Below are 27,945 nucleotides of genomic sequence, written 5' to 3' on the forward strand. Positions count from 1 at the left end.
CTGTTAAAAGGTAAAAATAAACACTATTATGTACACATTGAATGTGAAAAACATAAATTGTAAAATCTTCTCAATAAAAATAATTTAAAGTAGGTCATCAGTGAATCATTAAAGTAAAACAAATGTTGAAAATGTACCCAGACTTTATAAAAAAGAAAAGAAAAAAAAAAGTAAACTCCAAAGAGATTATTGGGTCTGTACCATACAGTGTTAAAAAGAAACTTACTTCCACATAATACACCATGCTGATTTGTATGGGAAGCAATCATTGAATCATTGACAAGAAAATATTTGTTCTTGTAAAACATAAAAACCAATATAAGATAACATATAAAAATACATTTACATATTCCATCCAGTGCATGTCTCTCTGATCAAATGCAAAGGTATTTGCATGTCTTAATGTGCTCACATCACCACGAAGCACTATTACTGAGACCACTGAACCATCATCACTACTTACTGGGGTCCAAATCTCTTTAAAGGCATACATGTAGAGGGAATCCCAATAAGCTCTAAAGGCCAATATAACTGTGGTGTACATTAGCGCTGCCATTAAAATAGATCCTGCAGTCAGATACATGCCCTGCCATTGATCGATAAAAAGCAGGTTCTCTCAAAGGTTTTTTTTAAATGAAACCATCAATGTGCAACTCTTGCCTGCTGTTCTCTGAGAATGCCAGCATGCGGCAGAAATAATAGTCCAGTGTGAATCCAACACATAATGACAAATCACAAAATTGAAAGTGAGGCTTTGGTCATTTCCTTGCCCAGCAGTGACACCTGAAATATACACTACATGAAACGCATTCATGTGAAATTCCCTTACGAAACATACTAAGACACAGTTTTCGTTGTGATTTCAAAAAAGTATATGGAACATACAGTATTCATTATAGAGCAAATTATGCATTTGCATTCAAGTCTACCAAACCCCTGTGGTATGACTTATACATACCGTAGACACATATCATGAGCTAACATGATACAGATATCAAAGTACTAGTTGAAATGACTTGGAGCCTGCAGGAATTATAAAAATCAGAACTGTTTTGCACATTTGAAGCACATTACAGGTAGATGATCCTGCAATCGTACCAACAATAAAGTGCTACAGCACCACAAGATAAACGATATCCCAGCATGCCTGTGGAGCGCGCTGTCCAGGTGGAGGTCCGTGTTTTTACTGAGGACTGTGCTCATACGAGGGGAACATGGACTTCCTGGTCTTAGGTGGAGGGGGCGGAGGCTTGCTGTCTGTTTTCATTGGCAGAGGAGGGAGGAACTAAGGGAGGAGAGAAGAAAGATCACATCCAATCTTTAACCCTTTTAACCCTGAAAGTACAGTGACAACATTTCAAATATTAATTGGATTTTCCCTATAATACTAGGAAGCACAGTTTCTCAGCTTTCAGCAAGTGTTGGAGTGAGGAATTTTTTAGATTTGTTAGATATTTTTTTTATATTATTAAATATTTGTTAGATATTTTTTAAATGTTGCCGGTGACGTGGTCGTATCGAAAGGGTTAAAGCAGTGGTTCTCAACTGGTGGAGCCTCAGGACCCACATTTTTCCTTATCATGAAGTCGCGACCCAAATTTATTCCACAAAAATAGAAAAAGTCTGTGACACATAACACAACATTGTCCCACGCTAAGGTTACCCCACTTCCTGTCATGTCTCGTAAATAAATTATTGAAATTATTGAATTGAATTGTGTGTCCTGCAAAATAAAAACCCAACATTTTCTCTATAAATATATATTTTAAAATCCCTTAAAAAAAAAAAAAGAAAAGAAAAGGGAAACCGCCCACGAGGTCACGACCCAATCAAAACGGCTCCGTGACCCACCTTCGGGTCGCGACCCACCAGTTGAGAAACGCTGCTTTAAATGATTGGGTTTTCAAGTTCATACATGACTAAACATACAGAGGCAAGGGGAGAGGGCGTGTCCAGGGGGTAGGGGTACCTGGGTGGAGTACTGGGAGAGGTCCATCTCGTGAGGGTGCTTCTTTGGAGGCATGGGTGGGGGGGTCCCGGTGGGGTCAGAGGTCGTTGCATCGTTGTCACTCAGGAGAGATGAATAACCTGAGGAGGGAATTAAACACCTTAGCCTGCACCAGTGTGTGTGTGTGTGTGTAGGTCTAGGTGTGTGCGTGTGTGTGTGTGTGTGTAGGTGTAGGTCTAGGTGTGTGCGTGTGTGTGCGTGTGTGTGCGTGTGTGTGCGCGTGTGTAGATGTAGGTCTAGGTGTGTGTGTGTGTGTGTGTATGTGTGTAGGTATGTGTGTGTGTGTGTGTGTGTAGGTGTGTGTGTGTGTGTGTGTGTGCATGTGTGTGTGTGTGGAAGCAATATGAGCTGCACACTACGGTGACACCTGTATTTGAGTGGTGCCGTTAAATCAGATCTACAGTTGTGCTCAGCTTGACCGGCTGTGGTCACTGTGGATTGAGTTTAGAGGGGTGAAAACCGCCCCTTAGATGAAATATCGACCCCCTGTACCATCAAATTGCCAGGTTTTTGGGAGGGGCAGCAAGCTAAGCTGCGGTTCCGAGAGGCGGTCGAGATCGAGGCCGGTGAAGAGGCCGGGGAAGAGGCCGGGGAAGAGGCCGGTGAGGCTCAAGCAATACTGATGAGCACAACACAGCCGGCTGGGCAGTGTGACTCTATATGAGGCTCTGGAGGAAATATGTGTGGAGCTTCGACAATTCAGCCCCCGGTCAGGGGTGCGTTGGGGGGGGGGGGGGGGGGGGACTCACTGGAGCTCCGTGGGGCGTGGGCGGAGGGGGAGGCGGGCAGGGGGCTGAGGGGGCTGGACAGGCTGAGCTGGGAGGACGCGCCGTGGAACAGCGACAGGGTCAGCCGACGGTCCCCGAACTGAAGGCTCTTGGGTCTCTGCTGCTTCTCTGGAGGGGTCTAGGGAGGAGAGAGGAAAGAGAGGTAAAGATACCCATCTAACTGGTGATGGCATTCTACACTGTTCCCCTCGTCTCTTGTACTGTAGAAATGTGAGACCAAAGACACGTTTCCACATTGTGGACAATAAAGTGAGTAAACCAAGCAACCAGCCAACCAGCCAGCCAACCAGCCAACCAGCCAACCAGCCAACCAGCCAACCAGCCAACCAGCCAACCAGCCAGGATCAATTAGTCCCTGACTATATACCCCAGGTGACCCCCTCACCCAGGCTCGGGGTAGTAAAAGGATAGCCCCTCGGCCCCGAGCCCTGGGGGGGAGAGAAACATGGAAACCCACACGACGAAGGAGAAGAAGTCTGAGAGAGAGAGCTTCCCGGTTACCTCGTCCGTGTCCGGCTGCCTCTCGAGCAGCACCTGAGACTTGCTCATGCTCCACTCCTTCCGGTTCTTTCTGCTGATGCGGTTGTCGTCGTCGGAGCGGGACAGAACCGAGGCCCGGCGGTCACTGGGACGGGACAACAGAGAGCTACTGGTCAGCATGGGGAGAGAGAGAGAGAGAGAGAGAGAGGGAGAGAGAGAGAGAGAGAGAGAGAGACAGAGAGAGAGAGAGAGAGAAACAGACAGAGAGAAAGAAACAGACAGAGAGAGAGAGAGGTGGAGAGAGAGTGAGACAGAGAGAGAGAGAGACAGAGAGAGACAGAGAGAGAGAGGCAGACAGACAGAGGGAGGGAGAGAGAGGTGGAGAGAAAGAGAGAGGGAGGGAGAAAGAGAGAGAGAGAGAGAGAGGGAGGGAGAGAGAGAGAGAGGGAGAGAGGTGGTGAGAAAGAGAGAGAGAGGGAGGGAGAGAGAGAGAGAGAGAGGTGGAGAGAAAGAGAGAGAGAGGGAGGGAGAGAGAGAGGTGGAGAGAAAGAGAGAGAGGGAGGGAGAGAGAGAGGTGGAGAGAAAGAGAGAGAGAGAGAGGGAGGGAGAGAGAGGTGGAGAGAAAGAGAGAGAGAGAGAGAGAGAGGTGGAGAGAAAGAGAGAGAGAGAGAGAGGGAGGGAGAGAGAGAGAGGTGGAGAGAGAGAGAGAGAGAGAGAGGTGGAGAGAAAGAGGTGGAGAGAGAGAGAGGTGGAGAGAAAGAGAGAGAGAGAGAGGGAGAGAGAGAGAGAGAGGTGGAGAGAGAGAGATACAGAGTGAGAGGGATATCCAGTAGAATACATATCAAATCAAATCAAATCAAAATGTATTTATAAACCACAGCAGTCGGCTGTGCTGTACAAAGGTGGATCCTGGGTAAAAACATCTCTCAACAAAACAAGGACATTACAGCAAACAATACAGACATTGAACATAAACAAGGCTTGAGCAGACTGGTTAAAACACCAGGGAGAAAAGGAGGTTTTTTAGTGAGGATTTAAAAACTCAAGGGTCTGGGAGGATCTAATATGGAGGGGCAGGTTGTTCCATAGCCTGGGGGCAGCCGCCACAAACGCCCTGTCGCCTCGAGACTTAAGTCTAGTTTTTGGCACCTCCATCAAGATGTGGAGAAGTGTGACAAATACTCCTCACAACACAGAGATGAAATCAAAGCAGCACTGAGGGCCTGAACACAGGGGAAGGTGACGGTGGCGTTGGGGGGGGGGGTGAAGGAGGAGGCGGTGACTCACTCCTGGGAGGAGAGGCGGGAGGGGCCGTCGGAGGAGGCGGAGCCGCTGGAGAGGCCGGAGGAGGCGTTGGAGTGGACGGATACCGTGGACATGCGGCGCAGCGTGGAGGACAGGATGTAGGGCAACACCGCCGAGCCCACGCGACTCTTCTTCCTCTCGGTGAACGAGCAGGGCTGAGACACAAATGGGATTAAACATCATCAGGAAACTTGGCAGGAGGCGAGCGCAACGACAGGCTGAACACTGGCAGCCAGGGTCTCGCTAAGGGAAGATTTATGGTCTTGCACCACTATAATGTACACTCTACTTTGAATGAGGCGAGTTTGATAGGGAGGCAAGGGAGCCAACAGCTTAAGCCAGCACCCTCCTACATTAAATTGAGTTTGTGTTTGGCAGCTGACCAGGGTTATGACGCCATACTGCTTCTCCACTTTCTCCCTCATGTCGTGGAAGCAGGTGACCAGGCGGTTGTGCAGCGGCTTCAGCTGCTCCGTGGATTTCTCTCCGTGGATGCGCACCCCGTCGGCCAGGAGAGGGATCTGGGGAGGAGAGGGGGCGGGGAGGGGAAGGGAGAAGGGAGGATCCTGGTTCTCAGACGCTTTTCGTTGTTGTGTACGGAGCGGTGCGCTCTGAGGCGTTAGTCTGGCGGTTTTATCCGCACAGAGAAGTCGAAAATATCCGGACCTTTCCGCGGAACGCGGAGGAAGCGCCCTGCGATTGTTGCGCGCTGTCGCTTGGCAACGGATGACGTCAATACGGGGTCAACGAGGCGTGCCTCGTGTTTTTTGGCAGCTCGCAAAATCTGCCGCGTGAACTCGGAAGTCACGCCGTGCCAATGACGCGAGTGAGAGGCGGGGAACATGCAGCGTACCTGCAGGGCGATGAGATGCTTGAGGGTCTCGATGTGCCCGAGGTCCTCTGGGTGTTCATACATGTAGGCGTCCGTGAAGAAGGCCTGTGGTAACGATGAAAGAGTTTTCATCCCACTCAGAAAATACAGCTGTGCACGGACTGAATGCAATTACACAGAAAAGGAGTGATTATGATGTTGATGCGATGACGTTGGTGAGGATGGTGATGACGATGGTTGGTGACATTGTGGTGTTGGTGATGGGCGTACATTTTAATGTTTTCTGTATGCTTGACGTGTGCTAAACAAATTCCCCTCTGGGGCAATAAAGGTTTCAATTCAATTAAAAAGGAGGAAAAGTCTTTTTCTTTATGGTCCGCAACAAAAACGCGAACTGAAACTGAAAGGAAGTGAGCAGATGGCGCCGGCCTACCTTCTCGTAGTTGGAGAAGCCTCCCATGACAGCAGGGTCGATGATGCCGTTGAGCAACATGGAGAGCGGATGGACGGACAGCGAGCGGTCACATGCCTGCTGCTGCACCAGATTACTCAGTCTCTCATTGGCCGACTCCATGGTCTCTATGGCGTTCGCCAGGGGGCTGATCTCGTCCTGACCAATAGGGTAGCAGGAAACATGATCAGCTTAAAAAGTATAAGAACACTGCCAGTAACGCATATTCAGCATTCAATTGTGTCAAAGCAGCAGGTTCACGCTCATCGCTATGTCACGCGGCGACGCCCCATGGCGATAGTCAACAGACAGTCACACTCACAACGGAGATGGTCTTCACTTCAAACCATTTGAGGATCCCCGGGAAGCGATAGATTGTGGTGTAGGAGGTCCTTTCAATCCACATGGTCTGTAAGAGGAGGGGATGTGAGTGATACTCAGATACTGTTAACAGATGGCTTTGCTGATGCTGTGCATTATGGGTAGCGAAGAGTACTCACAGCAAATTCATTGTCTGGGTCCTTTTTTCCTTTCCTGAAGGGCCTTGAATACTGGAACTGCTCCACTTCATTGGTTCTGTAGTAGCTGTAAAATATTACATTTGAAATTTTCATTAAATATAAATAATTTTAATAAACCAACCCTGTCTCTACTGGAGGCCTTTCCTCTTACCAGGCCATTATTGTAAAGAGCAATATGTTCTTAACTAACTTGCCGGGCATAATAAAGATAAATTAAAATAAAAATATTAAAAAAAGGAGTTGGAAATTCAACAAGGTGCAGTGATCTGTTCCCTTATCCTCCTTACTTCAGGATCTGCTCTGGAACCCCCTTGTCCTTGAACTGCTGGGGCACCGTGAGAACCGGCTTGACAGTAAAACACTGGATATCTGTCCAGTCCAGTTAAAGAGAGAAATATGTGAGGTATTCAACAACAAATCTCTTACATCGTGGTAACAAAACAGCCTCAAGTACAGCGATATTGATAACTTGAACCAAAGAGCATTAGACAGTGTATTGATTATAAGAAATGAAAAATACATCAATAGAAAACAAACGAAACATAAACACTGTGATGTCAAGTAGCATTTGTTATCTCTGATGAAATGTTAAAAGGACTATGTTATGGCTGGGAGTTACTCTTAAAGGATGTTATGGCTGGGAGTTACTCTTAAAGGATGTTATGGCTGGGAGTTACTCTTAAAGGATGTTATGGCTGGGAGTTACTCTTAAAGGATGTTATGGCTGGGAGTTACTCTTAAAGGATGTTATGGCTGGGAGTTACTCTTAAAGGATGTTATGGCTGGGAGTTACTCTTAAAGGATGTAATGGCTGGGAGTTACTCTTAAAGGATGTTATGGCTGGGAGTTACTCTTAAAGGATACGCTGTCCCTGGGAGTTACAGATGTCGTCCCCAGGGGGCGCTGTGTTGGTCATTCTCACTGCGTTGGGGAACTGGGAGATCAGCCTCAGACTGAATTCCTCCAGCCACTCGTACTCTTTACCGCGGTAGATGAAGATCTTGTTCTGCGTACGGTAAGCATCGTGAAGGCATCGTGAAGGCATTGTGAAGGCATTGTGAAGGCATCGTGAACGCATTGTGAAGGCATCGTGAAGGCATCGTGAAGGCATTGTGAAGACTATGACAGCCTGTCAGCTTAGAATGTGTTTTAATGTGGTCATCTCTGCTTTGAGAGGCTGGTGACCTTTAAAATTAGATTGGACCTGTTCTTGAGGAACATTTACAAAAGGCATGTTCTCACATTACTGCAGATGAATGAATACCATCCAAGCTATTCTGTGACGGCTGAATTTATTGAAAGTGGTCGTTGTCCTACCCTGAGGAAAGACGGAAACCCAAGGCCGTAGTATCCGACGGCAAAGTACTCTGGCTGTGGCCTCATGGCGTGCATTATATTCTCATAGAACTGGGCTTGCTGTTTCTGTGAAAGACGGCAGAGAGAATGAGGTCAGTTTAGTGAATGGTAATGAAGATGACATACATGGCTAGGTATCTCTCTTGGTTTTCAACAAATGTCTTATCATTTACTGCTACCTGTGTTATTTTTTTATTTAAACCTTTATTTATGCTTGAGAGGCACTGAGGTAGCGTAGTAGAGCATGTTTGACTTCTCACAGTATTTACAATGTGTTTTTTTTATTTTTTTATTTTTTTATTTTTTTAAATAGAGCTTTACTTATTATTATAGGCAAGGCAACTTTATTTGTATAGCACATTTCAGCAACAAGGCCATTCAAAGTGCTTTACATGAGCCATTAAAAGCATCGAGACAAAGTGCAAGAAACACATAAAAGGTCATATAAAACCAAATGCAGGAAAAATATTCTACATTCAGTGTGACTTCCTGAGAGAGAGAGAGAGAGAGAGAGAGAGAGACAGAGAGACAGAGAGAGACAGAGAGAGAGAGAGAGAGAGAGAGAGAGAGAGAGAGAGAGAGAGAGAGAGAGACAGAGAGAGAGAGAGAGAGACAGAGAGAGAGAGAGAGAGAGAGAGAGAGACAGACAGAGAGAGAGAGACAGAGAGAGAGAGAGAGAGACAGAGAGAGAGAGAGACAGAGACAGAGACAGACAGACAGACAGACAGACAGAGAGAGAGAGAGAGAGAGAGAGAGAGAGAGAGAGAGAGAGACAGACAGAGAGAGACAGAGAGAGACAGAGAGAGAGAGAGAGAGAGAGAGAGAGAGAGGGAGAGAGAGAGAGAGAGAGACAGACAGAGAGAGAGAGACAGACAGAGACAGAGAGACAGAGAGAGAGAGAGAGAGACAGACAGAGACAGAGAGAGAGAGAGAGAGAGAGAGAGAGACTCTGAGAGAGACTGTCTGGGTGGGACTGCTGGTTAGGGCAGATGACGTAACGCATGTGTAGCAACAGCTCTTATCTCTTCACCACTTCCTCCGCTCGCTTCTTCTCCAGCCAACTGAACATGGGCGAGCGAGAGAGCTGGCATAACATCCTGGTTTGGGTCAGACATGTCTGAGCCCTCATTAAGACTGTAAAACATCAATGCTTTGACAGTCGTCCAACTCCAATTGAACCAGAGAGGTCCTATAGTTGTGAGAATAATGAGAGACTTATCAAATATGACGAGCTTCCTTTTGATAATGAATTAGTTCCGTTTGTCCTTATTTTGCGGTGTCAGTATTAACACACACGCGAATTACAACAGATTGATTCGCTTACCAGTAGCTGGCTGAGCTCCATGAAGTCAAACATCTGGTTCTCGTGCAGCTTTGCCAGCTGTTTCCCCATCTCGATGGCTTTCTCCCACATCTGACAAGACAAAGAAGCAGTTGGTAGAAAGGGACACAGGGGCTGGTGGTCAATCCAGCGCCGATACTTGGCTTCAAACATCATTCTAACACAGACTTTATTACTGTATGCATAGATTACAGTTCATCAATCTGATAAAAAAACAGTTTTGAATTCACAGATTAAAAAGCACGGTGCACAAGGACTAATGTTCTTTAATTACTCCAGAAGTGAAGCCTTGTATCGGTTGAATAGCTTTTAGTGTTATTATTGTCTTGTTATTGTCATTCTCGTTTTATCTCTGCACCTTTTCCTACTCGTCGTCACTGTAAATGAGGGCGACCTCTGTGTCCTTCCAGTTTAAATAAAGGTTATTGAATTGAATTGAATAGGGCAAACGCTGGGCGAAAGCTCAGGCTAATCTTTCTGACAGAAGCTCATGTGGTGGCCTAAGGGGTCAGCAGGGGGCGGGGCCATGAGGGGGCGGGGCCAGAGAGGGGGGCGGGGCCAGAGAGAGAGTGTGTGTGACACCAGTGGGTGAGATGAGGGGTCTAACTCACTTTGCCCTTGTCCAAGTAGCACATGATCTCTTGGAAGAGCCGCTCTTTGAGCTCCTGCTGGCTCCAGACGTGGGCGCCGTCGTGGGGGATCAGATGAGGAGCGCACGGCTTGTCTGACCACTAGGGACGACCGCAGAACACAACATCAACACCCTGTACCATCATTCAGTAATATTAATATACAGTAACTTTATTAAAAAATGAAAATAATCGGGGCCGCAGCGCTCAGAACCGGTGCAGGACCAATATACAAAAACTTTGATCAATAATAAAGAAGGGTCCGCACTCAAAACTATGTTTATGCTCTTTTAATTCGTGATGGTGGACAGACCTGACAGACGCGTTTCGGCTCTGCCTTTTTCAGTGTTTAGCCTCAATTAAAAGAGCATAAACATAGTTTTGAGTGCGGACCCTTCTTTATTATTGATTAAAAAATGAACAAATAAAAAGATTCTTCCTGATATGACCTCAAGTAATTCAGCGTGGAGCAGCAAGGTGTAGGCCGCCTCCGTGTAGTTCTCACAGTCCAGGTGCAAATCGCGCAGCTTGTAGAGGTACCTGATGATAAAGATACCATTAGTTTCACGATATCTCTAAGAAACAGGACGCCGACACCCAGGAGATACCCTGAACCGACCGCCTGCGTCTCCCTCCGACTCACCGGATGTAAATATCCTCTCTCTTCTTCTCCTTGTAAAAGTTCTGTCAGCCAGAAGGAAACAGAGCGGAAGCTGAGCTACACGGACGTTGGTTAAATTGATTGTGAAACGAGCGCTTGATTCGACTACCGTGTGCAGCGTACCAGCACGTTGACGGTGCAGCTCATGCGGTGTTCGGGGGTCTCGTCGTGGGTGATGGTCCGGTAGGCCAGGAGGTTCTCTAGCAGACTGCTGAGGAGCAGCGCCAGCTCCTCTCCTGACTGGGCCAGGTACCGGTGCCGTCGGCAGTGCTCCAGTAGCCTGCGCACGCACACACACACACACACACACACACGCACAAACACGCACGCACGTACACACACACGCACACACGCACGCACGCACGCAAGCACAAACACACACACACACACACACAACAGGTCCCTCTTTCTCCTTCTGAACAGAACTCTCATGAGCAATTACCGGAACTATGAACATTTACAATTATCACTAAAAGCAGAGAAAACAGAAGTGGGGTCCTGATGAGCAGGTTAACACCAGCTGGTGGTCACTGGTGTGTGACTGTGTGTGAATGTGTGTGTGAAAGAGAGAATGAGAGGCCCTTGTAAAGTGCTTGGGATAAAAGCACCATCTAAGAGCACTTCACTGCATTTACCATTAGTCTATGTGATTTGGCAGCAGCAGCGGAAGCAATAGGCAGAGTTAGCTCACGTTTTCTCCAGGAGGATTTTGTACTGTTCATCTCCACTGCCGCCCTCAACCTCCTGGTCCAGCTTGGTGATCAGCTCGTTTTCAAACTGAAAGTTTCAGACAGATAAGAAAAATAACAAATAAAACATGGATCACAGGTGCTGTAGCTCAGCAGAGAGCTGGAGCAGAGATGTCCAGCAAGAAACTAGCAACTGTTTTTAAGAAAATATTTGTGCAGATAAATAATAATAATAATAATAATAATAATAATAATGACAACAATAATGTCAATAATAATAATAATAATTATTATTAGTATTAGTATAATGATAATAATGATAATGATAATGATAATAATTAAAAAAAAAATATATATATATAATAATAATAATAACAATAATAAATTACAAAAATACTAATAATTATTATAATAATAAATAATTATTTTTATATTATTTTTATATGAAGCACTTTTCATTGTCAGACAACCTCAAAATGCTGAAACAGATCCTGCGATCCAGGCGGGCCAGTAGCAGGCAGCGGTTCTTTACCATTTCAAACGTGTGGCTGGGGCTGAAGTTGTGCTCACACTGCATCATGTCAAAGAAGATGGGGATGATGGCCTTCCTGAGGTCCGGCTCCGGGACCAGGGTGGCCTCCAGGATAGGACCCACCATGGCGGGGATGAACTTCATCTTGTGTGGCCCTGAGGTACACAAAGCACCAGACGGATTGAGAAACGCTGGCCAAGCCTTTATCTGAGACGGGCAATAGACTGTACCTTCATTTCCATGCACACAATAGAATAGAAAAGTCAAAGTGGCAAAGCTAGGGATCCGGCACAAAAGAGCAGAGCAATAAAACCAGTGAATTGCGCCTCTTTCCAGAGATACCAGCCACTGAGCACCGTCTGAACACTTCTATTGACTTCTATTGTAGTGGAATTCCTCTCTCTCAGCTAATGGCTTACCTAGATTATACCACATGTCTCTGAACTTAAAGCCGATGCTTTTCCTCATGTCTCCGTACCTATAAGCAAACGACAAAATATGTTCATACTGCACAGAAAGCATGGAATACAACACAAACAAGACATTGTTCTCATTCATTCTTAGAATATTATATGGTTCTATTCTAGGCTTGTTGTTAATAGCAGAGGAGGAGATGACATACTTGTTCAGTATTTTAATGCGCTTCTCTTGAGAGAAGGATTCCAGCTGCATTGATTTGTGAGTCAGGAATGCTACAGTCAGATGAAAATAGTTGTTCCACAACTGGAAAAGAAGCATGAGAAAAAATGGTGACTTGCCCTGTCACTGAGCCAAACAAAATGACATACCAAAGAAAGCTTCATACAAATGTCTGCCCGGTCAGAATGTGAAGACTAGAGATGTAACGGTATGAAAATCTCCCATCACGATTATAGTGACCATTATCACGGTTATCAGTATTATCACGGTATTATTAAAATGTGCTGACAATGTTCAAAACCCAATGATACACACACTGAAATTATTTCACCAAGTTTTAAATTGAAAACCACAAATACATTTAGCAGCACTAGCAATGTGTCTGTGAGACAGTTGCTAACTTCGGTTGATGCTGGACATCATTTACAGCGAGTTTTTCAAAGCGTGGTAATCAAACACGGTTTTAGTGATAATTTTATTGTGATAAATGGAATCAAATTTGATCGTGGTTCATCATTATACCGTGTTATAGTGAAGACCCACCTGCAGCTCAAAGTGGGCCTGGTCCAGGAAGTACATGTTGAGGACCTTTGAGTACTGGTTGATCGCCCGCAGAAAAACCCGGATCTGCAGCAGGTTCATGGTCATCCAGTCAGCAGGGAAGACGTTCCCTATCAGGTCCTTAAACATGATGAAGGTCTCCATCAGGAAGTCCTTGGGGCATACAGAGAAATCACGTGACATCCTGTACATCTTTATGTTCTCCAGCATAACAGGTTTTAAAGTCAACGGAATGGTGACTCTGGACTCTAACCTTGCTAATATTAGATCCACACGGCTTAGCTAAGATGAAATATAGCCAGTGAATTCCTTACATGTCAGTCACATGACATTTCTTTAGTCGATAACAGCAGTAACAGGCTCCAGCAGTTCAGAGCTGCTATTGATTGGATCATTCAGGATCCAACATGGCTACGGCAGGCAGGAAGAAGAGAGGTACTTACTATCATGTCCTGTCTGGTCTTGAAGGTGTTAATGTAGTGGGTGTAGTGCATCTCATCCATTTGCTTCAAGATGGCCGTCATACAGGCTAGGTAGTGACCCTAGTGTGGACAGATAATTACTCATGTTTAGAAAACTGGTGGACATGTAACATACTATGGGCTTATATTTACTACGGCAAAGGAAATAATATATACAGTATATTATAAGCCCTTTAACTTAAGCTTTTTAATTTAAGTCGCACTGAAATGAAAAAAGCATTCTGTTCCATTTTGGTTCACATAATTGGTCATAGTGTTCACCTATTCAACGATGTATGCCAAAAAAATTAAAAAATTCTACTTTTGTTGTAATCTTATATCAAAGTATATAATTTCTTACTTCCTGGAAAACGGTAGGTCACGTGCAATGACGACAACAGGTACCTTCGATTTTAGGCCAATAATCTCACGACATCCACCCGTCAATCAACGCTATCCTTCTATCGAATCTGTCTAAAGTTCTTAAAACCCGTCCACTTGTCAATGTTCCAATCAAATTCCTCTAAACATTCCTCTAAACATATGTCCCACCCTCATAGCTTGTTTGCGTCGGAAATACGTCAAACTACGGAAGTTAGATGATCTCAAACGTCCGTTTCAGTGCGACTTTAAATACTTAATGTATGACTGTGCCTTACGATGAGCGGGGAGTTTCTGCTCATGCTGATGACCGTGCGGTTGACCCTGCGAAGCAGTCGTTCCATGATCACCTGGACATGGCCTCTGGTCGGGCCCTGGAGGAAAAGACGGCGTGTTCATATCCCCGTTGAATATGAAACGACACACAATGAAACGACACACGATGAAACGATTTCCCAGCTCACCACGTCCTTGCGGTCCAGGTTGTCGAGCACGGTGCCGAGCAGCTGGACGCAGGCCTCGTGGTCGGGTTTATTCGAGTGGTCGTCCAACTGACCGCTCAGCTGGTCGGTGACCAGTGGCAGTAGGACGTCACGACACTCTGCAGAGGTCGAGGAGAAGAGAACAGAGTTTAAAATGTGTGATCCTGTAGTCTACTGTATGTAATAGATCAGGCATTCCCAAACTGTGAGGCGCGCCTCCCCTGGGGGGAGAAATTCAGGGGTGGCGCGGAGGGATGGTCAGAAAAAAAATACAGGAAAAACATGTTTTTTATTTTTGAATTTTCTATGGTTTTTATGAATGAAACATGATTTTAAAGGTCAGAAAATCTAAATAAATAATGGGAGAGGTGTATCCTAAATTTGTGGATAGTGCAGAGAGCCTCCCCCTGCAAGTATGAATGTATTGTGCGAAAATGTCAAAACGTTACCTAGCAACAGGTACAACCGAGCTAACTTAGCTGTGTAACGTTATGGCCTAGATAACGCTGCCTTGCAAAATGGACAAATCTGGGGGGTTGGGGGGGGCGCAGGTGTGTCACTGTTTTCAGAGGGGAGGCCCACATTGATGGAGTTTGGGAACCCATGTAACAGATCATTAAGGAGTTGGGTTGGAGCCACGGAGCCCGTTTGCTAGCTACCTGGCTGCTTGAAGAGGTCACTCTCCACCATCTTACACATGCAGCCTATCTTCTGACGCACCAGCTGGGAGTCAGGGATGCTCTCGATGAACTTGGCTAGAAGGACACTACAGAAATAGCAGAAAAGAGAGAGAGAGAGAGAGGGTGGGTGGAGGGAGGGAGAGAGAGAGAGAAAGAGAGGGGGGGGGGGGCGAGAGAATTAGACAGGGACCTGAATATAATAATTTGTGATAATTAGTGTGGCAGATATTGACAGTGAATTCTCCACAGCTATCAGTTATTTCCACAGTAATTTGAAACGGGCAATTACTGTCTTCCTCAAAGCCTTTAGCTTTACCTGAGCTCCACGGGGTCAAACACATTCTGGATGTCATTAATGATGGTGGGGAGGTATTTTAATATCGCCCCCTGAAAAAGATGGTCACAAAAGTCAAGAGGATCGTAAGTGATTATGTGGATCACACATCTGCATTCATCATTATATTCATACCGTTCATCGATTGAACTTGAACTTTGTGTATTGTGCTCTGAAAGCAGCATAAGGCGTGTAAACATGACAAAGTGCGCTAGCTTTGTGAGCTAACACTGCCTCGCTTGAACAGGGCAGCAGGCATCAGCCATGAGGCGTCTCTTCCACATCTGGTCAACACTCAACAATTTCTGACAATTCCCCCCCTTGTGGATAGCATGTCTATCTTATCTGACAGCATAAGATGGCTTTATCACACTTTATACAACGGTTAGTTCTGGTTCTTGATTCTGATTGGCTGGAAGCCGTGTTAAAATACTTTGTAACACACACCTGGGACCGCATATCATTCCATTTTCAGTATTAACGCGCCTCCCATTTGATCCAATGCATTGTAGTTGTTGTTGTTGCTTGGCAACCCTTTTGTTAGGGGAACTATTTTGCTCGGCGGAATTGAGGGAATGATGCTTCGTTTTGAATAAATGTTAATATTTTACACGCGGCCTCATGTGGTTTATTGCTTAATTATCACACAGAGCAGCGGGTGAGTCACAATCAAAAAAAATGCCCATCAAAGTCCCGGGACTCGCCTTAATCTTCACCCCCTCATCCAGCGGCCGGTCCATGAGCGTGTTGAACGAGAGGAAAAGGGTGCGGATGGAGTTGAAGAACGCGTCCCCGTCCTCGCTGGTCCCATATCTGAGAGACCAGAACGATCACAACGATCACAACGATCACAACGATCACATTCTCATTCAAATAAATCTTCCGTTCTTGAGCCAAAAAAAAACAACAATTATAATAATAATAATACATTTTATTTATACGGCGCCTTTCAGGTCACCCGTACACGATAAAAAAAAGACGATAAAATAGACAAAAGATACAACACATCAACAATCACAGTGAATAGGCCTGTCTAAAAATGTGGGGTTTCAGGCGGGATTTAAAAACGGATATGGAGTCGGTATCCCTGACGAAGTGAATAAATAACGTGTGACAGCTGGCGAGTGCGTACCTGAGGTAGAGGACTCGGGACTGAACGATGAACCTGAACAGGTACTTGAGGGCTTTTAGGGCTGAGTAGAGCCGCTCAGAGAGAAGGGGCTGCTCCGCGTGGCCCACATAGTAGTTCAGAACCTTGGTCAGCTTCCTGTTAGAACGACACGGAGAACCTGCAAGTCATTTAACGCTGAACGGGTGTCGATGTATAACGAGAGCAGTAGAGGAAGGACGTTGAAACCCACATGTAGGCCAGAGTGGCGCTGAAGTGCTTGCTGATGTAGGTCTCCAGAACTGGGTTGAAATGCTGGAACTTGATATCTCCGATCAGTGTGATTATGAACACCTGGTTAAAAGAAGAGCAGAGCTCTGTCTGGATCATATGTAAATGAGACGTCAAGGGTTGTATAGTCTACGTGCCTCGAGAGGAAAATTAACCATCTCTTGGTATGGGCTGACGGCTTTAATCTATCCATGCTGTGCGACCATAATGAGGAGTAGTCGTCAAGTAGTGAAACTCACTCCTCTAGTATAACGGATGGGCTAACGACCCTGCCGAGAGGGATATCTCTCGTTAGCACATCCGACTCAAGATCACAGTTTCATATCTCCCTCTGGACACCCCTTAACATGGGTCAAACATGGGTCAAAGGAGCGAGTGACGCAGAAAAACACAACGCAGAGCAAAATTAAGTCCGTCACAATGGTGCCGTGACCTGGATGTCCAGTGTTGTGGAGTGAGTTTAGGGGGGAGAGTGTAACGAGGAGGCTAAAAGTAGATTAGGCGTCGAGTAGTGAAACTCAACTCCTCTAGTTTAAAGGATGTGCGATCGACCCTTCAGAGAGGGATATCTCTCTTGTGAGCACATCCAACTTGCAAGCGCAAGGTCAAAGGTTCACATCCCGCCCTGGACAATCCCTTAAAGGACAATGCTCGTTTTTGACAACCTGGACCTTATTTACGGCATATTATAAGATGTTTCACTCACCGAGATAACTCTGGTGTAATTCAGAGGCCTGTAGAAGAAATGTAAAATCCAGCGCGAGCCAAGTATATCCATGTAATGGCGGCAGACGGGGCACTGAGAATGCAGCTTCTAAAAAATCTATTTTCTGCCGCGAAACGGTTGTTTTCATCAATCTGTCTTTATGAATTAAATTTCTTCTACAGGCCTCCGAATTACACCAAAGTTATCTTGTGAGTCAAACGTCTTATAATATGCCGTAAATAAGGTCCAGGTTGTCAAAAACGAGCATTCTCCTTTAACATGGGTCGAAAGAACGAGTGACAAGAAAAACAACAACGCAGAGTAAAACGAGGTCCGTCACATGACTGACCCTCCATACTCCAGAACTCACCAAGGCGTTGAACACCAGAGTGTCATAGGTGTCCTTCTCCGACGTCTCCATCATGATGTTGAAGAGGGCGTCCAGCGTGTCCTGAAGGAACTGAACCCAAACAAGGCAGGCTTTAATGGGGGGTGGAGGGAAGGGGGTTGCGCCAATGTGAAGCTATGGTAAATGGTAAATGGACTGCACTTATATAGCGCTTTTCCACCTTAGCGGCACTCAAAGCGCCACATGAAGCTAGCATGACTTCTGTTCTGGGGGGGGGGTGGGCGGGGGGGGCACACCTTGACTATCTCTCCTCCCTCCACTTCCATCAAGCGCTGAAGGTTCTGGTCCAGATCTTCTGGGTTGGACCTCCAGTTCAGCAAGCCCAACAGATCCACTGGAAACATCAAAACAGCAGCATAATTACGTAGGCAAGGCAAGTCTATTTGTAGAGCACATTTCAGCAACAAGGCAATTCAAAGTGCTTTACATGAGACATCAAAAGCATCAAGACAGAGTGCAACACATAAAAGGTCATATAAAACCAAATGCACGAAATAAAATATACGTAGGTATAATTATTTTTTAAGTACGGTTGCACTCCCACACACGTCCTAGTGAGATGCCAGGATGTCAAGTACCGTTCTGGGTGAGTTTGGTGGAGCAGGTGAGCGTGGCGATCTGGAAGCTGTCTTTGGTGACGGGGATCACTCCCGAGTGGTGGAACTGCTTCCCCGTCTGCTTCTCCTTCTCCTCCACCTCCACGTAGCTCCCCGGCAGCGTCAGATACGCCTTCGCGTCCTCCGCCTTCTTCACGTCAACCTGAGACACATCCGTCCGCGCTCAGGTAAGTGGATGCTGAAAAGTATCGATCTGCAGAATCTAATTGGATGCATGTTTACCAAGGAGAGATTCATGAATAATCTACTTACTCTGTCAGTTTTTTTAATCACATTTTTGTGTGCTGTCAAAACACTTAGCGGTAATTTGACAGGTAACCCTCCCCTCACTGTAATAGCATTATCGAGTGGCCAAGTAATAGGGTTGATAATAGTAATGCTGATAGTGATGAAATGGAGACTCAGAGAAGGGCGCTTTACTGTACGAGGCCAACAAAGCCACTACGCAAACTAAGGCCTGTGTAGGTGGTTATCCAGCGCTCCCATGTGGAGATCAAGATCCCGACTGCTGTCTGGCTCAGGGGGGGTTGGTCATCGGGAGCACCGGGCGTTCCCCGTGGACTGGCGCACTAACTGGCCTGGAAAAATTACGCAGGCCCCCGAAAAATAACAATTATTATAATCAGAGAGCTCATTCCAAGTTTACAAAACGAAACTGAAAGTGTTCCATCTCATCGCGTCGGCGCGTCGCGAGATCACCGGTCAGATCCGGTTTAAAAAGTGGCCTGACTGGGGCTATTTATCTCCCCAGCCCGGCCCGGCCCGGCCCTGGTCTGGTCTGGCTCAGCCTCCGAGGCCTCCCTCTGATCTCAGCATCACATCAGGGGCCGTGTTTCCGTCCCACCTTGTAGACGATGAGGTTGTGTCTGCCGTCTCTCAGCGTGGTCCCGTCACCCTTCATCAGCTTGACGAAGGCCATCCCAAAGGGCTTCTCTGATTTGTCTCTGGCTGAAGGAAGCACAGCGGAGTCAGGCAGGACCACGCCCCCTAACGGCGCCGAACACAGTCAAGCTAGTAGTCATGCCAACACAGGTCCAAGAGTACAGTAGGCTGCATGGGGGGAGGGGGGAGGTGGGGGGGAGGTGGGGGGGAGGGAGGAGGTGGGGGGGGTTAATGGACACGTCACTCACAATCCTGGGACGATCGATGTCGAAACATCACCCTGAGATGACAGCGGCACACGTCCTCGATAGGAATCGTCACCTAGACAACAAAGGGAAAGAAGAGTTCATGTCAATGCATGATCATAAACAGACAGATTATTCGGGGTTTTGCACTTTGCTGTGAGTGACACGTTCCGATTAGGGCTGCACAATTAATTGTGAATTAATCTACATTATGCACGATTATGACCTTCGCAATTAACTAAACACAAAAGGCCGCAATTAATGTGATTAATAATTTTGCATTGAATTGAGTGTGCTAGGACTACTGGGACGAATCACAGGCGCTTATGCTGTCTGACCAATCACATGCGTTCCCGCTCAGTGCGCTGTGCGTAGCAATTTCACTGAGAAGACAGATAGCAGTAGGTCAAGACCAGTGTCACAAGAGTACCCGCAGCCGTGAGTAGTGAAAAAATGAGCGAAAACAAGGTCAGTGAGTAAGTAGCAAGAAAGGGATCAACGTCCGTGATTTGGGAGCATTTTGGTTATTATATATGAATATTATATATTAAATATTAATCGCAATTATTAATCGCAATTACCATTTTGAAGCAAATAATCGCAATTATTATCTTTTGTCATAATCGTGCAGCCCTAGTTCCAATACAGTATCACCTCAGAGCATTCTTTCATTGTTCGGTGCCAAATCCATTTGCTGGACTAAAGGTGGAACTTATTATATTGTCGTCAGAGTCCAGTTCCCCTCTCTCACTGAGCCAGCCTTTCATGTGAGCCGTACCTTCACCGTTTCGTTCCAGCACGGCTGCTTGACCTGGTAGTAAATCACGGACTTGTACTCTGTGATCCCATCATAGCCGGCGCCAGGGAATATCGCTTTCTGCAGCGGGAGAGAAGATAGAAGAACACTGGATAATAACAAAACATTGTTTACTGGTGTCATTTTAATACTGTTTGATCTACAATTCTCATTTGGCTCATCTCTACTCTCATTTGCTACTTCGTAAGCCGAGAACAAACTCTCTTCGATCCACGGTCATATATAGAGCAATCATAGACTGGAATAAACTTCCCTTTCAAATTGCAAGTATACAAAACAGGTTCATAAATAAAGTTTACTTACTTACTTACTTACACTTTTAAGAAACGATTGAGGCATTATCTATGTAGCAGTTGACCACATGATGGGTATAGGTCATTGTGTATGTACAGACTTTGTTGTCTTGTCATGACTGTCATGTACTGTGTAACTGTGTTGTTGGGTCTATCCGTATACTGTAATGTCCCTGTGATGTTGTGATGTTCTGTCAGTAGTGAGTACTGTTTTATGTGTTGTAATGTCATGCTGCATGTCATTATGTGTATAAGTGTACTATGTGTTGTAATGTAATTGTATGTGATTGTATGCAATGTCATGTATGTTATATGTACATGTGTACGTACTGTATGTATGTGTGTATGTATGTTATTTTATTTTAATTTTTGTGGACCCCAGAAAGATTAGTGGTTGTCCTGCAACCAGTAATGGGGATCCTAATAAAACTAAATTAAACTAAACTACAATAAAAAAATAATAATAAAAAAAAACGACTTTACAGTCAACCAACAATGTAATATGAGCCGACAGACATCACATAAAGATGAAAGAAAATTGAAAGCACCAAACATAAGATCCAGCGTTATCCAGTAGTGGTTGGTTGAAGACGTGTTCTTCCTACCTCCATAAGTGAGCCTTCATCATCCAGCACACTCAACATCACCTCCACGTTTTTCGGCGTCTTCTTTTTACCACGGTCGAACTCGCCCTGCAGCAAAGTCACGTAGATGTCGTTCCTCACGTTTCCTAGAGGAGGACATATTGTAAGACAAAACAGAACAATTATTTTTTCATTTTACACAAGTTTTTTTTATTGGAAAACATGACATTACATAAAACTGCAATAACCATCACAGAAGCATGTAATCCATTTTTCCACTTTTTTTTCCCTGAACAAAGGAAATTACAAGAAAAGAGGAGAGTAAAAATCCAATAAAATAAAATAAATAATAACCCACCCACTAACGAACAAGAGTCATCCAAAAAGAAAAAGTACAATGGGACACAGTTAACACAGTTATATTATGCTTATCACACACAGTTCAATTGTACAACGATAGTTTAAAACAGAACCGTCATATTACTGTCCTGGTACAGTCCGGCAGACAGGGCTGACAGGATTAAGGCGGTCACCTGGAAGGATGATCTCTGGGAAGCCCATCTTCCTGACGATGGCCGTCGTGCGGTCCACCAGGTGGGGGTAGTCCTTCCTGACCTGCGCCAGGTCACCAGGAAGCAGTTTCAGGGTCACGAACAGTCCTGGCAGAACAGGAACAAACAAAGACTCAGATAATAAAGGTACAGTGACACATTAAAATTAATACTTTTTTGGATCCAGCACCTGCCTGAAAAAGTTTGAGTTGATGTGCGTGCCTAGTTTTTTTTTTTATACAAAATTAATTCTCGCCAGGAGAATGAGCATCGTCTGCAGAGGCGAAGTTTGCGTCTAAGTTCACCAAAGTTGAACTCCACGCGAAGGAACGATTACTAATTTATTCTGCCACCAGAATGAATGTTTTATTAATCTCTTCCCTCACATAGAATGGAAGGGAATGGAAGGTGAATATAATTTTTTCCCATGTGTAACCCTACCATCAACAATATACAAAAACCCACAGAGTACTATGAAACCATTTATATCAAAAGCCCCACTTTATTCTTCTCTTTACTTTGTCCGCTGGTGGATTTAAAAGAGTTGCCACTGACACCGTGTCCTAACTACACGCGACGCGAGCGAGCGTCAGCGACAAAATGCGTTCCATTGCTTTGTTTTCTGTCGTCATGTCCTAACTGGACGCGAGCAACGCAGCGCGACGTTTTAACTGCCCTTTTGATGCTCGCCCTGTTCCTATTTCCCTCCTGTCGCTCGCGTTGACAGGCGTTCGTTCTTTAACTGTCTTCAGTTGGGAATATAGACAAATGACGTAACAGAACAGGACATTTAACGGTTTCAGTTAGGACAGCAAGCATGCGATGTCGCGTTCTGTTGCTCGCGTCGCAAGCGGTTAGGACACGGTGTGAGAGCCAGTGAGAGATGATGAGTGTCTCTCGTTACCCTGGCCCTTGTGGTTGACCTCCCGCGTGGCGATGACCTTGTTAAACACAGCCGTGAGAGGCTCGTTCTCCCCGATGACCCGGGACGGGATGAGAGGAGACATGATCAGCTGCCTCTGACGGATGTAGGTCTCCATAGCGATCCTGGAAGACAAATAATGAAAGTGATCGCTTACATTTACACAGCTGATTACTGACTGACTGGGATAGATAATCATAAAACATAGTTACAGTAGCTGGGAGAAGAAGCTTCCAGGTGTGTGTGACCATGCAAGATCAGGTTGACTTAACGACTGAATAAAGACATATTATCAGAATATATAATAGCATGAGACAATGAAAATAACTCACTGCTGAAAAGGGATGAAATGCTGCTTGTCTTCATCATCCACTTTTCCATGGCCGATGTCTGTGATGTCCATGACTATGAACAAAGACAGTAACAACACGACCATGAGATCATGACCTCAGGATGACCTGACGATCTGTGAGCCAAAGCTAATGTCCTGCTAGCAATTCAATCTTCCGGTTATTGTCACTCCTGCAGACAGCACAGCAGACGAGGCTTTCATATCTGTGGTATTTGATTTCTAAACCGGAGCAATCTCAGTTAGAGGAGAGGCACTCGCTCTGCTTTGGGGACAATGATAAGTGGATGACGATGTAGTCCTTGTTTTACTTGTTTGTTACTGGACCTTCACACACTCCTGTAGTCTGTGTTTTAGAGTCTGTTACTGGACCTTCACACACCCCTGTAGTCTGTGTTTTAGAGTCTGTTACTGGACCTTCACACACCCCTGTAGTCTGTGTTTTAGAGTCTGTTACTGGACCTTCACACACTCCTGTAGTCTGTGTTTTAGAGTCTGTTACTGGACCTTCACACACTCCTGTAGTCTGTTTTAGAGTCTGTTACTGGACCTTCACACACCCCTGTAGTCTGTTTTAGAGTCTGTTACTGGACCTTCACACACTCCTGTAGTCTGTTTTAGAGTCTGTTACTGGACCTTCACACACTCCTGTAGTCTGTGTTTTAGAGTCTGTTACTAGACCTTCACACACCCCTGTAGTCTGTGTTTTAGAGTGTGTTACTGGACCTTCACACACCCCTGTAGTCTGTGTTTTAGAGTCTGTTACTGGACGTTCACACACCCCTGTAGTCTGTGTTTTAGAGTCTGTTACTAGACCTTCACACACCCCTGTCGTCTGTGGAGAAATGGAAACGAACACCTTCTGATGCATGTGTGTGCGGTGACCCTCAAACCACGGAACACATAATGAGATGTAGCTACGCTCCACAACGCACTGGAGAGATGACCTGACCCGACCAAACGCCACTGCGCTCGCCTGTGCCACCCACTGGACAGACGTGATATCGAAGATGGCCGGACACGAGGAAGGAGAAGAACCCGGCGCCGTGCACAGAGCGGGAAGAAGACGAGGTGACCTTATTCTCCGGGCCGCGATGCCTGGTGGTTCTGAACCGCCCATTCCAGCCGACTCATCGCATGTCTGATACTACCAGCTGAGGGGAATGAGGATCCTGCGTGACTTCTTTCTACAAAACTCCTGGCTCGGTCAATTTGCCGTGACACAAGAGGAAACTATTTCTCATCCAACACAGAAATGTAATCCTCTGCCCAAAATCAAGAGGCCTGCAAAATCCATTTCCTCTCACGGCGTTGGCCAGGCAGAGGGAGAGAAGGTATTTTATGGGCCGGGAGAGTAAGCAGGTGTCCATGGTGGGATGGCGCTTATCCAACACAGAGATCCTTCTCTCTTCCTAGAAGGGATGTTAACAGTTAATCAACTATCGATTAATTGCAGATAAGAATTCACTCGAGTAAGATTTGGTTACTCGATTAATTGTTTGTTAATGGAATGGAGCTTCTTTTTTTTCACGAACGTTATCAACGGGAGTTGCGTGAAATGTAATCATGATTTAGGGTCTGACTGCACATGAGGGCACCCCGCCATGTAGTGAAGGCTAATTGGGATTCTGGGAAATTTCAACGACACAGCGGAAGAAGACAAAAAAATGAAGCGAGCAAAGCGCAGTCCAGCGCAGGACGTTCTTATCAATTAATCGACTATTGTTTGTTAAGGTTAACAGTTATCGATTAATGAAATTACTTGAAATTTGCAACCATACTTCCTCGGTCATTGCAGTCACATATTCACTCTAGCAGAGATTCTGTAGTGACTTAGGACCCTTTCACACCTACGTTGTTTAGTCCAGACTTTCACACTTTCCAGTTTGATCCCAACCAAATTGACAGGTTCACACTTTCGGATCAATTATAGGAAGTGACGAGACCACAAACCAATCAGTGTCAAGTATAGGGAGACGCACCCCCATGCAAGCGATGATGACATAATGTAGGTCTGCCACCTTTGGTCCGCTAGTGTGAAAGCGAAAGTTATGGAACTAATCAATAAAAAAATAATAAAAGTGAAAGCACCAAACGGGATTCTGGTTCGGACCTTGGTCTAGACCTCTAGGTGTGAAAGCGCCCTTAGTTCAGAGTTGTAGAGATATGATGAGAAAGTGAAAGGTCTCACCGGCCACTCCAAACGGCCGTCTCAAGCCACCTGTGTGCTTCTTGCCCTCTTTGAGCTCCATGCAGCCCACTCTGATGATCTGACACACCAGGAAGAGGCGTGGCCTAATGAGGTCACTGCTGCTCAAATCCTAGACAGAGAGAACCAGGAAGTGGAGATGACTCAGCACAAACATGACATTTATTACACAGGAAAATAAAATATTAAGAGTGTGTGTTTGTGTGTGTGTGTGTGTGTGTGTGTGTGGGGAGGGGGGGGGGTAATTCACACACAAAGTGCTCTGGCAAAGCATATAAAAGGCAAACACAACCAAAGATCACATTCCTCCACTCTTCCTGCTACAATACAGCAAGTGTCTATTACACTAGAGACAAAAGAAGCAGGCCCGGAGACCGTGGGAGGGGCTTATCTCTGTTACCGTGAAGAGCGCGGGCAGATTGTTGAGTTTCTCAATCTCTTTGGGCATGCCCATACTGTCCCAGCGAACCAGGAAGTTCTCACTGCAGAGATGTCAATCACAGTTAGGACTCCGCCTTCCACATGCCTCTCTCACATAATGTACAGTAATGGTAAACTAACCCCTTGGATATTGAAAAAGATACAGAAAACACAACTTTATGATCCTGCATTAGTTACTGTATGATCTGCTTCAATGGCAAATAGAACATGATGATTTGAGGATTCAGTGGCATAAATATTAATTGGATTTCCCGTATACAGTATTACTCCCTAAACCGTTTCTCAGCTTCCAGGAAGTGTTGGAATGCTGGATTAAAAAATTATTTTTTTTTTATATTTTTTTTTTTTTTTTTTTAATTTAATTGTATTTTTTTATATGATGTTGTAGGGTTCAAAGGGTCAATGTTTCAATACGGAGGGTGCCGGCGTCTGACCTGATGAACTCTGACTGGTCGGGGTCGTAGAGAGACATGAGAAGCTCCGCGTCCTCCCCGATGTTGCACACAAAGTTCTTGAGGTTCATGAGCAGGCTGTAGGTGTGGACTGTGCTGAACAGGGACTGGCGACGACTCTCCAGGTTCTGGAGCCGGGTCTGGACCGGATCAAGAACACACCCGGATCATGGATGGAAGGCGAACATATCAGAAAACAAACGCATCTATTAGTGGCGTTATGAGAGAAACACAAACAATGGCTGCTTCTTGCCTTCTCTTCCTGTATCCTCTCGTCGATACTGCGGGATGCGGTCTCGTGGGCTCGGAACAGACTGACGGTGCTGGTACAGTCCGGGTCCAACATGTTCCCTGCTTCATCACGCACCACCAGGTCCAAACCCAGAATCCTGCACAGCACAGAACATCAAATACAGCTTTGATTGAGTTTGAGTTTACTAGGGGATATTCTTAGCACGGTGACTCACTCACATAAAACTTAACAAGCTCATTTTATGTCAGAATGCAATTCGACGGAGACCCGACAGAGAACAATTCATACCGGTTTCCATAGTCGATCTTAGCTGTGACTTTCTTCCTGAGCTCCACAAGGTCATCCTTGGGCAGCGTACCTGACACGATCTGGGACCGGTACTCGATGAGGCTGTAGGCCATCTGCTGGACGCTCCTGAACAGAGGGATCCGGTTGCTCTGTCCGATAGACAGCGGATCGAACGGTCAGTTATCTGAGCAGAGTCACACTTCACCCGAGAATTGCAGTACGATCCTGAAGCAGTGAGGGGGAAGAGAGGCGTGTCCCCACATACCACATACAACTTGTGCCATATCTGTGCCCATTCTCGCAGAGTGGCACCCAGCTCCAGCACCAAGGGTAGGTCGGCAGGGATGACGATTTCTTGTTGGCTACAAAGCAGGAGGTAGGGAATTAAATATATAAACACAGCTGCGCCACATAAACAAATCATGTCTCATCATCTGAGGCAGACCCACCCACCACCCCCGCGAGGAAGCCATTAACAGAAACTCCAGTTAGGTGAGATTACACATCAGGTACTGACTGCTAAGAGGCTAATTGTGTGACAGTGGAATCATATTAAACGTGGACTGGAATGGATGACCAGGGTCTTCTCAGTACACAAACAACTGTCTTTCTTACCCTGTCCCTTCAACTTTAGCTTCCTTCAGATGAATGTAGGAAGCTGGAAAAATGCCCTGTGCAATGAAAGAAATGAAATGTCAACCTCAATATGTCAATCTTAAATCTCATTGAACAGCTGTGAATAACATGGAGGTTAGCACACCTTTTCCGGTTTGTTCCGTAGTGTGTAGCCCCTATACCAGCCTGAGCAGAGAGAGAGAGCAGAGAGAGAGCAGAGAGAGAGAGCAGAGAGAGAGCAGAGAGAGAGAACAGAGAGAGAGAACAGTATTATGAATAATATGAAACGCACACTGTAGCATGGTGCACAGGGTGTTCTTCTATGCAATGTCAAGAGTGTTTCTTAAAAGGATGCAGATTTTGACTGTTTCCTAGGGGTACTGAATATTACATGGGTGTTTCCGTGCGCCTGCTTGCTGTAAGTGGGCCAGGGCGCTCCAGGAAGCTAGCTTGGGCATGTCGGCTGCTAGCGCTCACTCACCTTCAAACGTCTCAAGTATGTGCACTGCGTCCCCCACCTGTAGACACAGATCCTGCTCTCCTTTGGCCTTGTAATTATAGATCGCTAAAAGAGGAGAGTGGGAAGAGAGAGAGAAATCACCATTTATTTACTGTTCTATATCTTTTTTTTATTCTTTTTTTGTTCACCCGGGGCGCCCATTGAGACGTCTCATTTTCAATCATACATTGGTTGGTCATTTACAATCATACATCCATGCAAGATAAATACAAAAACATCATCTATTTACACAATAAAACTGATAAATGAATAAAACTGATA

At 45.6% G+C, this 27,945-nt stretch overlaps 1 protein-coding gene across 1 annotated transcript; it reads right to left on the reverse strand.

The window, feature by feature from the left end:
* Positions 1-195: 195 nt before the first annotated feature.
* Positions 196-27,825, reverse strand: dock5 (dedicator of cytokinesis 5; the record flags this gene model as incomplete). Its single annotated transcript, XM_084457384.1, has 51 exons — positions 196-1,285; positions 1,970-2,088; positions 2,758-2,914; positions 3,298-3,421; positions 4,564-4,736; positions 4,965-5,102; positions 5,435-5,518; positions 5,847-6,023; positions 6,187-6,273; positions 6,365-6,449; positions 6,673-6,754; positions 7,250-7,391; positions 7,703-7,807; positions 9,066-9,155; positions 9,695-9,814; positions 10,162-10,252; positions 10,356-10,396; positions 10,497-10,653; positions 11,065-11,150; positions 11,595-11,749; positions 12,014-12,072; positions 12,217-12,317; positions 12,777-12,947; positions 13,238-13,336; positions 13,915-14,010; positions 14,101-14,237; positions 14,778-14,884; positions 15,115-15,185; positions 15,837-15,945; positions 16,265-16,399; positions 16,494-16,594; positions 17,608-17,697; positions 17,883-17,980; positions 18,225-18,405; positions 19,108-19,211; positions 19,394-19,466; positions 20,169-20,267; positions 21,106-21,230; positions 21,618-21,743; positions 22,540-22,682; positions 22,890-22,962; positions 25,098-25,227; positions 25,516-25,597; positions 25,991-26,148; positions 26,262-26,397; positions 26,550-26,698; positions 26,815-26,911; positions 27,165-27,220; positions 27,310-27,350; positions 27,646-27,729; positions 27,813-27,825. 51 exons carry the CDS (start codon positions 27,823-27,825, stop codon positions 1,184-1,186), a joined length of 5,559 nt encoding a protein of 1,852 aa, XP_084313510.1. The 3' UTR covers positions 196-1,183.
* Positions 27,826-27,945: the final 120 nt, after the last annotated feature.

Source organism: Borostomias antarcticus (genome assembly GCF_949987555.1).
Source record: "Borostomias antarcticus genome assembly, chromosome: 23".
Lineage (NCBI taxonomy): Eukaryota > Metazoa > Chordata > Actinopteri > Stomiiformes > Stomiidae > Borostomias > Borostomias antarcticus.